This window comes from Microplitis mediator, chromosome 8 (assembly GCF_029852145.1).
Source record: "Microplitis mediator isolate UGA2020A chromosome 8, iyMicMedi2.1, whole genome shotgun sequence".
Lineage (NCBI taxonomy): Eukaryota > Metazoa > Arthropoda > Insecta > Hymenoptera > Braconidae > Microplitis > Microplitis mediator.
The window spans coordinates 21735219-21750733 of record NC_079976.1 but is presented as its reverse complement, the minus strand read 5'-3'; the positions used below and the strand labels follow the sequence as shown (position 1 = coordinate 21750733).

Here is a 15515-nt window from a genome sequence, read left to right as displayed (position 1 = left end):
GGTTTGCATGTTTAGGTTTCCACTATATTTAAATGGTGTATTACCGTACGATGGACGGTGTGGCTCAATAAGTTATAGATCAAATTGAATGGAATATAGTATAGTGCCGGATAGCTCAACTGATAGAGCACTCGGCGTGATACCGAATTGGTCTGGGTTCGATTACCAGTTCGGGCTATCTATATTATTCTCAATTTATCTATAAATTGTCTTATTGAGAGGTTCGCATGTTTAGGTTTTTACTATATTTAAATGACTCCGGTGAAATCAAAACTATTCAAGCCAGCAAAACACTTCACAAGAATCATGTCCTCTCATGGCTACCTACACGAGTTGACCATACTAGTGTTTTAAGAGTTAGTAGTCGTCTCTAGAATTCTCAATTAAACGAGGACAATAAGCACCCAGCTATTCTGCCTCGACACTGCAAACTCTCAAGTCTCATCATCGCGGATGCTCATTCAAGAACTCTCCATGGTGGCACTCAGCTGACCCTTTCTCATATCCACCAAACTTGCTGGATTATTGGTGGTCGCGCTCTTATAAAATCATTTATTCAACGATGTCTAGTATGCGCTCGAATACATGGGGTTCGAGCTCAACAAATCATGGCACCACTTCCGGCATCTCGTGTAACACCATCTTTAGTGTTCGAAAATACAGATGTAGATTATGCTGGCCCGATATCATTGGAAACATTCCAAGAGAGAGGCGCAAAGAGCTTCAAGGGCTGGATTGCAGTGTTTATGTGTTCAACAACATCAGCAATTCATCTAGAAGCTGTCTCAGACTACTCAGCAGAGGGATTTCTCAAAACACTCAGGCGTTTTATCAGTCGTCGTGATCTCTGCAAGACCCTCCGAATTGATTGTGGCACGAATTTCAAAGGTACTGATGCCATTCTGAAGAACTTGTTTCGTCAATCAAGCAAGTAATGTCAAGAACTTTAACGTATTCTCACCAATGATGAAATCAAATGGGTTTTCAATCCACCTGCAGCACCCCACATGAGTGGAAAGTAGAAAGCGGCTGTGAAATCCGTTTAACATCATTTTCAACGAACAATCTCAGATACGCTTCTCACTTTCGAGGACTTTGCGACATGTCTAGCTCATGTTGAAGCAGTACTAAACTCACAACCACTCAGTGCCCTCTCAGATGATCAAGAAGACATCTCAGCTCTCACTCCAGGTTATTTCATTTTTGATGAAGCATTAACTACAATACCTGAACCTTCATTGACTGAGGTATCAGAATCAAGATTTTCTCATTTTCGACGTATTAAAGAACGATTTCAACGGTTCTGGGAGAGATCGTCGGCTGAATATCTTCAAGCTTATTAGTCAGTCTCAAAATGGCAGAAGATTCAAGATCAGATTCAAGTCGGCTCATTAGTACTTCTCACTGACGAGAGATTGCCACTATCAAAATGGTCTCTTGTTCGAGTCATCCAACTACACCCAATTGTAAAGTTCTCTCCTCTGTCAATCTCACCTGATGAAGACGTCTCATAAGCGCAGCTCAGAGCGTTTTTGATGATGTTCTCAAAATGCTCCAACCCTATTGTAGAATGAGGGGAGGGGTATGTTCAAAAACTGCGCCTTTCATACCAATAATCTTGGTGGCAGCACCTCTTGAATCGCTCAACTAACAGAAGCACTTCAGCCAATCAGAAAATTCCTCCGTTTGAACTTATTGACGCATGCGCGTAGCAGCATCGAGCACGCTAATTTATAACGAATTTTTCGATTGGTCGTCTCATCACGCCACCTTGTTACAAACTTCTCTATTGGTTAAAAATAATTTTGACTTTTCAATTAAATCACTCATTGGCTGAAAATTAATGACTTGCGCAGTTAACTGCGCAATTGCTATCTCGAAGAGGAAGAAGAGACGCCAATTATTATAATTATAAGACATAAAGAAGATCTCTGCCACGTGTTAACTTTGCGCGGGTTTATCTTGTGCACGTAGCACTAAGTACTAAATAATTAACTGATAGTTAACTACTTAATGTAAATAGTGTAAATAAATAGTGATAATTTATTAAACAATAAAACAAAAAATAATAATAATAACATTAAAAGTAAATCAATGTTTATTAATCAACCCTCTCCCACCTTACTAATCCCAGTATTTATTAACCTGCTTTCAAAACATGTGCCGGTGTTATCAAGTGAACTTCATTGACAAAAAAATATATTTAAATATTTAGAACACATGGTCCCTCTATTATTCCATAATGAATATAAATAAAAAAAATTTTAATATTTTCAGCTCATATTTGATCGTGTAAAATTTTAGATTTTTTTTTTTATCATAAAAAAATAGATATATGTTTACTTTAATGACTTACTTATCGGAATAAACAAAATTAATAGTTTTTATCTCGCGATGAAATATTTAAGTGTGTGTTTTCTCAAATACTAAAAGATTTTTTATGTAAAGCTTCATTAAATCGATATAATTTAATTACTTTTAAACTATTATTGTATATTGCGACGTCATTTCTTTGTCTTTATTAAGTATATAAGCATACGACAAGAACCCAGTATTCAATTTATCATCGAAGTTGTAACTTATCCAAGTAAAAACCCCGGACATCAAAATGAGTGAGTAAAATTAAAAAAACACATTAAAAAATCAATGACAACTTTATAAGTAATGAATAATTGATATATTTTTTGTTCGGCAGATAATTTAATTACTAAATTAATAATAACGCTGGTAACCTTCTTGAGCATTTTATTTGTCGATTCTCACTCGGTAAAAATTTTTAAAATAAATTTAGTATTATTCTTATTAATTGATTACTCAATACAATGGTAATTTAAAAAATACAGCTTACTAAACGATCACCTTCAACTGAGGGCGTCATAATCAGGCCAGATACTCCAGTTTATTATTTGGAATATCCACATGATGATTATTTAAAAGTTGTTCGTTATGTTAACGTAAGTTTAAAGAAATAATCATCTCAATTATTATTATAAACGACTAGTAATTATTAATTTTATTAGAAATTTGAAGCATCCCCTTCTTACACCTACTATCGTAATCCAGAAAACAAATTCAGCGGTAAGTAATCTTATCAATAAAATAAACTAATTAATTGCACACCTCAAACGCGTACCCTATTGGCAATATTGATCAATTCTGGAGCAAATTTTGAGGAAGTCAAGCAGAAAACAGCAAAATATTATATCTATATATACTGTGCCTTCAAGATCTTGCCTAAGATAGCTATCAAAGTAAGCGCTGATGGTGCTTTAAGAATGTTTATTTTTTTTTTTTTTGACTATTTTACTCACACAAAAATATTTCTACTTTCCCTGGCGGTTAAGAATCACGGTGGAAACACGGTGGGTCTGTTCCATTTTACCACTGTGATTACGCGGTGCATCCACCGTGGTGCCACGGTGGCTTTACCACCGTGTATACACGGTGGTAATATGGAACAAACCCACCGTGTAACCACGGTGTTTACACTTCCTCGGTGTTTCCACCGTGATTCAAATCTGCGAGATATTCTTTTAATTACACTAACATTGGTTGAATTTTATATTAGCATATTAATAATTTATTAAGGAATAATTTGAACCTAATGTTCAGTCGATTCGTTATTTTATTGGTTTAAAATAAATTATTGTAACTCAAGAAACCAATGCTGTCAATTGTTACGTATGAAACTCCGTAAACACGATGACTCTCGATAGACACAACTAATCAGCCTAACTTTTTTTTCATTATTTCGTATTTTTTATCACAAGAACCCTGATCAAAATCACTATTTCTTCAATTTATTTCAACGAAAACTGATTATTCACGAAAAATTTAGCTGCCATTTTTATTTTTACTCTTATTATCATTATTTTTTCCATCTTTTCTCTCCATCAACTACTTGCAGTTACAGTAGTAACAGTATTGGTTTGCAAAAAAAAAGAGCAACATCTCAAACACAAAGACGAGATAATTAAAATAAATGTTGACAAAAATATTAAACTTAATGTAAAGAATAAAATAATCTAATTGATAATTTATAACTTGAATAAAAATTTATAATAATAATGAAAAAAAATTAATATAAAAAATAAAAGTAATGATTAAAAATAAAATCAGCGAGTAAGGTATGCTTTTGGATTTTCTGACATTTTTTCTTTTTTTCCAGGTATATTTTTTCCGGCGGTATTAGTAGTCATTGATTGGGATAGTAAAGTTGAAACCAGAACAGAACAAGATATTTTAAATGAAGTACTGACGGAATGGAATAAAGTAGATAAATATTTTGAAAAACTTGATAATCCCAAAATAAAATTGACTATCGCTGGAGTCGTCATACCGAAAGTAAATCATTAAATTATCTTTTTTTCGTCATTATTATTTAATATTTCATAATCATAATTATTAAATGTAGAAATCAAATATATGGGGACCAACGACACGCGTTCAGTACACCGAAGAGTTTCCGGACCAACAAAAAATCATTATTCATTCTACGAAAGCTTATTTCGCTGCTTCTTTGCTTAATAATATGACGGGGTGGTTTAATAATAATATTGATCGGTTTGAAAACTTCCATTATATTTTTTTTATATATATGTCAAAGTAAGTACAATAATCCTTTTATCCCCGAAGTATGGCACTTTGTCCCAAGAGTAATAATTTTTTTTATTTAATTAAGCTGGCATTTTCTTCTTCCACCGGGAACGATAGGAACCAGTTACATGACGAGTACTTTCACTTGTGAAACTATAAATGGTCCTAATTATCATTCATCAGGAGGAATCGTGACGAAAAATTCGGCTTTTAGTATTACTGCTGCCAAATCTATCTCTATCATGTAAAATTTCTGTGCGCTAAATACCTTATGTATTTAACAATTTTATTTAACGGTAATTACATTTTTTCGTAGGTTGGGAATATATGAAAAGATTGGTGCGGAATGTGTTTATGATATGCTCGCCGATGAGAGGGATGGTGATGATTTCACTTGGTCCGAATGTTCTAAAAGAGCCGTTAGATCGATGGTCAAGTAAGTGATGTTTTTTTCATTTTTCGATCAAATTTCAGGTGTTGAAATTCACTTGAGCTATTTTTGTTGCAGCAACAGCAATCACACTTGTTTACAGCGAATAATTTATGATCAAGAAGAAGACGATTACGATAATTAATTAGAACTTTCAATTAAAATTTTGTACTTCAAGCAAAATTGTATAAATATTAATGAATAATCTTTTCCAAATAAAATAAAAAAAAATAAGATTAAATTATTCATAATCACCTGTACTTCGTACGTTGTTGCAATTTCATCTAGAAACAATAGGAAAACGTCGAAACATCTACAAGTGCAAAAACTACATTAAACTTCAAGGATAAATGGGACCGATTCGACGTATGCCCGGATAAAATTTATTATTATTTCATTTTAAATAAAGTACTCATCTTTTGACGCGCGTAATCAACCCCCATGGAAATAATAAAGATTTCAAATGTAAAAAAATTTATTTATGAATATATTTAAAATATATGTAGAATATATGCGTACGCATATATGAAAAATATATTCGAAATTTATCTCTAATAATACATATAAAATATAAAAAAATATATTTTAAATATAATTTAGTTGTATGCGTAGACTTTGGGTCCGAAGGTAGGGTGTCGTAGAGTTCAACCAGCAAATATTATCTTCACGTTGCTATTTGATGTCCTACCAGAAATCCTAACAACCTTAAGTGTCAAAGCTGTCACGGATGGCCAAAGCTTACATGATTTTTTTATTTTAAAAAAAGTGAAAGAAGTGGAAAAATCATTTCCAGTCAACTAAGTGTTTGGTGCTCCAATGGAACGGTTTTCCTGGCTGAAAATAAATTTCTCCCCGCCTATTTAAATAATTAATAATAATTAGATAAGAATGAGAGGATCTGGTATGTGTGAATTGGCGGGTAGTGAATAATTTTATTTAACACTGAATTTTCGTAAAAATTAACAATAAATATTTTATTTACACTATTTACATATACTGAGAATTAATGAGCATGAGAAAGCACTTGATAAATTGTTTTTAGCGTTTAGTTTAATTAATTATCACTCGCGTTCAACACGTGGCCAAGATGGCGTCGAGGCGCGAACAATCCCGGTACACGCAATGAGACAAATTTAATTGAGAATAAATGAGATTTACTGATGAGAGCAAAATAATATAAGAAATAATTACTTTGAATTATTTCACGCTAAATGCAACGATTCATTTTATGAGAGCGCAATTGATTATTAAGAGAAAACGAGATTCTAAATTAGCACGAGGCGTCAGCCATGAGAACAGTAAACTATATATATGAGAGAGAGCGTTAAAAAGAGTGAGAGAGACAGCGCATTCGTCTTCTTCATCCCCACTCGAGCGGTCTTTTCGATGAGAATGCGACTAGCGGAGCCGCCTATGATTGATGACTAATCGACTGTGCTGTCGATTATATATCGGCGGTGAGAATTGAAGATGAGAGTGCGGGAGATTTGAACAAAGCCTTTGATCTTTTTTAAAAATAAAATTCGAAGGGTCCTGTTTATTTTAGACTGCCCTGACACCTGGTGCGCTTGGTACTTCAGTGGGACTGTATGGTGAGTTAAACATGATTTTTAGGTCGATTTTTTTGAAATCTAGCTAATGCATTTGTTCTCATGGTCGATTTTTCAAGGAATTAGAAGATTGAGCGAGCCCGCCGAAGGCGGGCGAAGCTCGATCGTAATTATGACGAAAGTCTCGATCGAAGAGATGAAACTAACTGCAGTTACGCTACTGTCCTCATGATGTCACCACAGTTTTCAGCTTCTATTTTAAAATGTACAATCTAGTTACCTCTCTCCTGCCCCTAAGACCTCATACCGTTTAGCCTTCACTTCTTCTGGGTGGGTTGATAAAGTTGTTTACCAACAATAAATCAAATGGAGTGGGTTCTTGATCTCTTCGAGCGAGACTTTCGTCATCATTATGACTCGAGTCTCGCTCTCGAGATCAAACTAACTGCAGATGTTTAGAACTATAATAAAACAAATGTATACCAAGAAATACTAAGAACCTCTGGTTATAATAACTCTTTATTGATTGATAGGTAGGTAGGTAATAACAAAAAAATAGCAAATAATTAAATGAATGAAATAATCACATCCGTATACACTAATTATTGCTTGGATGTACTGCTGCCATTTAAAGTACAGCCCTAGCAAACTTGCGTCTGTCTTTTACTAACAGGCAGTTGTAAAATCTATCAAACGTTTGCGAGTTTTGCGACCAACCTGCGAGACTCTTTATCACTGACATGTCCACATCCTTCTTCAACCTGGTAGACGTGCTAGCATGCTGAATGCTGTGTGGCGCGTAATCAGACGTGATTCCGCATTTAACTAGGAAATCCCTGATCCATCTACTCACATTGTCCTTCGTGACTGCCCGAAAGGGACTGCGAGATGTCAGCAGTAACTGCTGAGTTCCTTGTCTAAGTGTCTCTGTCACTTCTCGGTAATGCCTGAGTATTGACGCGGCGCACAATTCAGGCCGGCCTTCTAAGTCTGGTAAAATTAAAAGTGGCTGAGCTGCTCCTGGTCTTGACGTTTTTATAGGATCTGGGATCCTGATCTCGATACCCTTGTTGACCTCCTTAATATTCTCAAGCTTAATGCTGACCAGAGTCTGCCTACGATGCCCTGTTATCAGCGCCAAGAGTACGACTAACTTAGACGTAAGTTTCGGAAGAGTCAGTGAATCTAATGGATACAACGAGCTGATCTTGCTGATCACCGGGTCCAACTCGTAAGTCTTCTCATACCTTGGCTTGGCTGGCTTTATTCTATAGATACCGTGGAGCAGTCTTGATAACGTTGGATCTTTACCAACCCGATCCCCACAGAAAAAGGATAGTGCTGCTCTGTAGGAGTTTATAACCCCATAAGAAGCACCCTGTTCAAATTTCTGAACCATCCAGTTGGCAATTACTGGAATCTCCGGATCGAATGCGTTGACATTCTTCTCCGAACAATAGTGATACCATTCTGTCATATATTTTTTATACATTGTAGTGTGGAACCTTTCACTGAGCGAAACAGCATATTTACGGCTGCTTTGTCTAAATTTCTCTGTCCAAAGGTCTGGCTGATAATAAACTCGCCAGCATCATTAGTTTCCCGGCTAAAGGATGTTGAATCTTCCTGCAAGCAGAAAAAAGAAGTTGATCATCAGGTTTAAACACCACTGGAGGCCCCAGCAGCAATGACAACCATAGCGGGTACCATGGATGGGCGCTCCATTAGGCACAACTACCACACCGCAGGCTTGGTCCGTTACGATCTTTCTCAAGACCTTCAATATCAATGAGAAAGGCGGAAACGCGTAGAATGGTATAGATGACCAGCTAAACGTAAACGCGTCAACACAGAAAGCTCTGGGATCTCTAAACCAGGAACAATAGTTCTCACACTTGTGGTTATCCGCAGAAGCAAACAGGTCAATACTTCTCTTGCCCAGCTCTCTACACAAACGATCATAAGCCCAAGTGAGCTCCCATTCAGTATCAACATTCTCCATACGAGAAGCTTCATTTGATCAGCCTCCGTATTCTCGCGAGACGGTATATAAGAGGCAAAAATCCATAACGTCTTAACCTAACACCAGCTCCAAATGCGTTCAGTGATACTATTGAGCTTTGGGTAGCGGGTACCACCCATCCTATTTATATAGGCAATAGCCGTAGTGTTATCAATCCTGAGCAGGATCTCAGCGTCTACTAAGTCACCAGTGAACGACTCTAAAGCTCTGACCACCGCCAGCAATTCGAGATAGTTAATGTGCTCTGCAGCCTCGGACGGGTCCCAACTGCCGTAAGCCACCTCACCTTCACATGCTGCTCCCCAACCTGTACCTGAGGCATCGGAAAATATCGTCCTACAAAACACCATTGATCTTATCGGGTTAGACACCTTGCCGACGACAGATTCCCACCATGATAAATCGGCCAAGGTTGAGAGGTCTAGATGCGTCCTAGCCCCGTAATTGTCCCGAGAATTCAGCAAAGCTAAATATTTCTCCCTCTCCAGACTCTTGGTATGAGCCCAACCATACAGCACCGCTGGGCAAGCCGCTGTCAGAGTGCTTAAAAATTGTGCGAAATTTCTGATTTTACATCTAATTGGACTTCTAAATTTCTTAATCAAGTCAAGAATTTTTCCCTTATTCTCAAATAGTAATTCTAGTGCTAGTGTCACAGAGTTTAAGTGAAAACCTAGGAAATTGCATTTTTGTGCTGGTGTCAACTGACATTTATTATTAATAATATAGTCTAGAGAGCAAATCAAGTCAGTGGTATGATTAACATTAGCCACACACTCAATGAAGGTCGCACCCAAGCAACGACAGTCATCAATATAAACGGTGGATAAGAAACCCTTGCTTCTTAAGAAACTCATGACTGGTTTCAATACTTTAGTAAACACCCACGGCGCACACGATAGACCAAATAGCAAGCAAACTAATTCGTAGATTTGTCCCTTCCATCTAAACCGCAGATAATGCCGATGCTCTCTTCATATGGAAACCATAAAATAAGCATCTTGTAGGTCCATTGTAGCCATATAACAGCTTCTGCTCATGAGCCTGACCGCAGATCTTATGTCTTCCACCTTAAAGTAAACTTTATCAATGAAGACGTTTAACCCTTTTAGATTTAGTACAAATCTCTTACTACCATTTGTCTTTGGAACTAGAAAAAATGGAGACAAGAATTGACCCTCACACGGCATACATTTTTCTACTGCACCAATATTGAGCAAGTTACAAATAACTTCATCGAGGAAAGGTACATCTAGCGGTCGCACCAGTTGGTCAGAAGGTGCAGGTGACTGGTACGGGAGGGTGGTGAATGGTATACGAAACCCATCAATAATTTCAATAATTGAGGAGCCCGCCGAAATATCAGACCAAGCCTGCTTAAATTGACGTAATCTATCAGCAATTTTTCTTACCTCTACTCGTGACTGCGACATGGTTGAGTCAGCTGTGATGATCTCATCTGGCTCCTGGTCTGAGCATGCTGATGAGGCCTCTGGTTCTTGTAAGCAACTGCCTTCGGGAAACCTTTGAAAGGATCCGAGAATCTATTGCCCGCCTGAGCTGTCGCAAGACTTTTTACAGGCGGGCGTCTCCAGTTTAAACCACCCTTAGGTTATGATGGGGTATTAACTGGCAGAGATTTAAGCGACTGGGACACCTTATCCACCAAGTTAGCCGCCGTTATTCGTTTGACAAGATCCTCGCCGAACAACGTAGAGTCTGTCACAGAATCTTCTAGAAAATTTTTATATTTATCATCAACATTCGGCTAATATATACTCTTCTTGTCTTTGTGAGCTGATGCATCAAGCAAGCCCAAAGCTTGGCCCAAAGACACAAGTGCAAGTCCCAGCAGGTCTTGGTTATTACCAAGATGTTTGTCACGCGATTTGGTGGTCTTGTTTAAAAGAGGCAATAACACTTCATTAAGTGCAGGAGCAGCAAGAGAGCAGTTACCCTTCTGGAGATAAGATTTAACTAGTTCTTGCTTAATCTCTTTCTCAAGACCTTCTTTAATGATCTCATTCCAGAGCTCAGCTACCTAGGAATTGATCTCATATGTGTCTTTTAAATTATTATTTTTAGCACCACCTAGAAGCTGGACTGCAACTTCATTCGGAATAACCTGAGAATTTTTCTCCGAGTTAACTGAATGCTTATCGTCCCTGTCATGAGCAGTCGAGACAACCTTCGTTTGAGACCGAGACTCTTCAATGGATGATCCATCTGTAAAGAATAGATCGAGATCTAGGTTAAGAAGCTGACAGAACTTGATGCAATTTTGCCCATTTCTAGTCATATTGTACGAGTGTCACTGATATAATACACAATTGATATTGCAACAGTTCTACACTGAATGACGCTCGCCATTAAAAGAAACAAGGAAAGATAAAAATATAAGAGATAGACAGCTAAGATGGCGTCTGCCTGGAACTTACCAGAAGATTCTAGATCAGAGTCCTCCTCATCAATATTGGCCCGTCTTTCAGCCAAAGCACCGTCTACAAGCACTTTATATTTAGCGAGCTTCTTTTGCAATTTATCTATTCTTTCGTCAGCGGCCCTTTTACCCATTTTCACCAATTAATTGCAAAATTATTAATCTCAAACGTTTACTTTTTTTTAACTTCCCGCTAAGAAAATCGACGATTTTCGAAAAACTCGGGAAGTTATTGTTTTCACCCCAATTTGCAAAAATAGAAATTCCATCAGATGTCGACGTTTTGAGGTCCTAGGAAGCTATTCTGACTATTTTTAGAATGATGTCCGAGTGTCTGTATGTATGTGTGTGTGTGCGTATGTGTATGTGTAAATGCGTGGATTTGGAATTTCACAGTGGATTTACCAACTGTTTTATGGTGTATTTACCATATTCTGGGGTAAATTTGTGTATTTTACGGGTTTTTCCATTACTGTATATTTTGTGTCTATGGTTTTTTACGTTAAAGTTACAATATTTGGAGGTGGTTTGAACGTTTTTTTTTCCGCAAACGAACAATTTTATGTAAAATAAAAGGGCTGGATGTTACAATAGATTTACCGTAGCACAGGATAAATTTACCGTATTCGGAGACACGGTAGTGTCTCATGCCAAGTACACGTTCACAGACATATGTGTGTGTGTGTGTGTGTGTGTATGTGTGTGTGTGTGTGTGTCTGTGTGAGTGTTCATGGGTGGCGCTAGTTGACCGTGTTTCTATTCCAGAGTCCAAGCACTCATATTTCAAACGGATAATTCTTTAAAAGTATGGCATAATAACATTTTTCACCTATTTAGCCACATAGCAATCTTGTTCAACGCTTCAGCAAACCTGGTTTCAAGTTTGATGGACGTTATTGCCTTTTCCTACCAATGTGTCTTGCTGCAAATACTTGTGGCTAGATTTCAATAGCAAGTGTAGTGCAAGCCTTACACAAGAAATTCGGTCCAGATTATAACTCAACGGTGAAAGAAGACTATTGTTGAAAATGGTTGCCCATGAGTTGCTCAAGATCTGCTCAAGGCTCAAAATGGACCGTGAGCCTTGAGCAGATCTTAAGCAACCCATGCCTAAGTACCTGCCGTAAGTTACTGGTCCAAGAAATGCGCCAGAAACTTTTCAACTGCACCGTATCTGAGATATCTTCAATATTCTTGTATACAATGCCTTGGACAAGTCATGCACAAATCTTGATGACAATTTTTTGCTAAATGATCTTGTGGAAGACCCACACCTAGAAGAAGACACTAGTGACTAAGGGTTTTGCTCAAGGCAATGGCACCAGAATTTTGTTCAAGCATGTATTACAAGGGTATATATAGTATACTGACACAAACGCGCTTGTGAATAGTTACACGACGGAGTCAGAAAAAAAACGTAGTCCACCAGAGCGCGCTGTAATTAGTGTAAGCAACAAAAGTTGTTCTTTCTGGAGCAAGAAGCAGCCAGGAGGTCCGTACTTTCGGGTTCGGGATCAAGAAAATATCCTTTATCATTTTTTGCAGTCAGCATTACCGTTTAAATCATAAATACTACTAAACTTTCTTATAGAAGCTTCTGTTAAAAGTTATTATTTCTAGCATCAACTCTAATTATCAAATCATGAAACGAATACTTTTGATGGTCAAAATAATTAATTGTTACGCACCATTTTAAATAATTAAGACTAACACATTTGTATCGTAAATAATATAGAAAATTTTTCTCTGGGTAGTAATAATAATATAACTGCAAGTAACGTTTATAAATGTTCACTAGCTAGCACAATTGTAATTTCTTAAAGGTAATCATGAAAAATGAGCAAAAAAGAAGTGCTACGAGGCGTTTGAAAAAAAATTTACCAAGAACGACGATTGATATAGAAATTGATTAAATATTGAAGTATATCAGAGCATTAGCGTATCTACCACCGAAGAAAATTCTACGAGCCTTGATCAAAATTATTAATAGGATTGAAAACGAGAATATTTTGAAAAGCATGAAAAATTTTTTCAAATATTTTATATCTCAGTGAAGAATGGTCGGTATTCAATAGCATTCAAAAGACAAACAATGGTTCTGAAGTCCTTAATCGCTCACTGAATATGAATTTTGGACAACATCTACTGGTTTGGAAATTTACAAGTAAAAAAGAAAAATTTGTTGAAATATGGCTACTACAACTACTTTTGGAACGAAGTTCCTTGTCATACGTTTGCGAATAAAGGCTAGACTAAACAAAGTGTTAGATTTTTAGCGTTACAAAACTTCTTATCTTGGCTATGGTTACCATGTCAATAGCTACTATATAAGAGTTCTAGGTTATTACTCTTTATTGTTTTTAATTAATTTCATCAAACTAGTTGTCTAATATTTCATACCTATTAGTGAAAAGAACTTCGTTCACCCTACTTGTTCCCGTTTTAATTTTCATTATGTAAAAATGAAACTCTTTCTATACCACTGAACCGAATATAGTACCACCTGATGCAAAATTTGTATCTGTTTTTTTTAACTTCCCGCTAAGAAAATCAAGGATTTTCGAAACATTGGTAAGTTATTGTTTTCACCCCGATTTTGGAAAGTCGAGTTTTCATCAGAAATGAAAATGTTTCCTGAAAATTTCAGATCATTTGATCAAGTAGACTCGAAAATATTGGCGAATTACGAAAAAAAAAAAATTTTTTTTTTAGTTTTTTTGTGATTTCTCCGAAACGACTTGAACGATCGACTTCAAAATCTATTTAGCTCTAGAACTTTATAAGCCGCGTCGAATGCCACCTCAACCATCTCAATCGGTTAATTTGTTCGAGAGATATCGTTGGCGAAAGAAATGATAAAAAACGGTTTTTTTCGATTATCTTTGAAGTGACCCATCCGATCAATTTCAAAATCTAATCAGCTCTAGAACTCAATAAAACGCGCCGATTGCCACTTCAAACGTCGAAATCGGTTAATTAGTTTAAAAGATATTGGCGCTGAAAAGTTAAAAAAATAACAATCAATGTTATTTTTCCGGATAAATCAAAATATATTGTGCTAAAATGTGTCTGAAATCATACCAACTCTTTCTCAATATAGTCTTTTTCGATGATCAGATAATGTCATGTAACTTGTTCCTTAGTTTTAAACATATTGTCAGTAAAAAATTGAAAAAACCCAGTCTTTAATGTTTTTCTTGGATATTCCATATATTATTGCTCTGACCTAAGTCAAAACTCATTCAAATCTTGATTTTGATCACTGACATTGATTTCTGCCTCAATACATGTACTTCAGAGAACATAATCGAAAATAAAAATTTAAAAGCCGCTTCTTCATTAATGATTTTTGATTCTTAACTTTTAAACTTTAGCATAAAACGTTACTTGTTAAGTCTTGAAAAGCTCATAAAAAAATGATTGCATGTAATAGCATTTTCGAGCTCGAAGAGCTCGAAAATATATTCACAGTGATGTTTTCAAGCTCCTTGAGCTCGAAAGCAACGGGAAGTTTTGAGGCTGGCCCGCAGGGCCAACCGACGCCCAGATTTTTTTCGTTTGATTTAGGTGAATAGTTTGTTTTGTTTGCCTCCACCGTGTAGAAAATAGTAGTATTGAGATAATTGAGTTTAAAATTATAAATATGTAGGGTTTAAGAGGAGGACTATGAGGGCTGTAAAACCAAAAGTACCGTCAATATTATCCTGAAAATTGAAGATTACATTTTTCAAAGATGACACTCTTGAAATATTATAAAAAATAAAGCGTTTTTCAAAAATTAGAGACTACCGGATCCCTTTAAGTTCTTTTTTTTTCTCATAGACTCCACAACTACTATAGTAACACATGCTTGAGTGATATTCTGGTGCCGGTTCCTTGAGCAAAACCCCGAGTCGCTAGTGTCTTTTTCTAAGTATGGATTTTGCGCAAGATCATGAAGCAAGAATTCGTCATCCAGACTTGTGCATGACTTGTTCAAGGCATTTTACTCAAGAATATTGAAGACGTCTCAAGTACGGTCCAGTTAAATAGTTTCTGACGCATTTCTTGCACCAGTTACTTATGACAGGTTACGCATGGCTTGCTCAAGATATGCTGAAGGCTCAAGGTCTATTTTGGGCCTTGAGCGGATCTTGAACAAGCCGAGCACATAACTATTTTCATGTATAGTCTTCCTCCGGAATTTAGTTATAATCTGGCATGAATTTCTTGTGTAAGGCTTGCACTAGACTTACTATTTGCAGCAAGATACATACGTAGAAATAGGTACTAGCATCTATCGATCTTGAGACCAGACTTGCTCAAGCCTTGAACAAGATTATTATATGGGTACTAGCTTTCAATAGTAGTTTTCATTTTTGCCACATTTTGATCTCACATTATAAGATCTAACGAAGTATTTTTAATATCTTCCCACTATTTTTCCTTCACTAGTTAAAGACTGTAAAAATGTTATGAAATTTACTTTCTATCACC

At 36.4% G+C, this 15515-nt stretch overlaps 1 protein-coding gene across 1 annotated transcript; it reads left to right on the top strand.

Moving 5' to 3' along the window:
- The first annotated feature begins 608 nt into the window (after positions 1 to 608).
- Positions 609 to 5219, top strand: LOC130673929 (uncharacterized). The gene is made up of 9 exons (XM_057479144.1): positions 609 to 888; positions 1072 to 1247; positions 2844 to 2954; positions 3021 to 3078; positions 4169 to 4344; positions 4415 to 4605; positions 4682 to 4840; positions 4913 to 5032; positions 5105 to 5219. The coding sequence occupies exons 1-9, from the start codon at positions 609 to 611 to the stop codon at positions 5169 to 5171; spliced, it is 1338 nt and encodes a 445-aa protein (XP_057335127.1). The 3' UTR covers positions 5172 to 5219.
- Positions 5220 to 15515: the final 10296 nt, after the last annotated feature.

Bases quoted from the DNA above. Each gene is read 5' to 3' on its own strand.
- LOC130673929 (XM_057479144.1), top strand. From the start codon at position 609: ATGGCACCACTTCCGGCATCTCGTGTAACACCATCTTTAGTGTTCGAA. The intron at 889-1,071 runs GTACTGATGCCA...GAACAATCTCAG, and splicing joins TTGTGGCACGAATTTCAAAG to ATACGCTTCTCACTTTCGAG. The intron at 3,079-4,168 runs GTAAGTAATCTT...CTTTTTTTCCAG, and splicing joins TCCAGAAAACAAATTCAGCG to GTATATTTTTTCCGGCGGTA.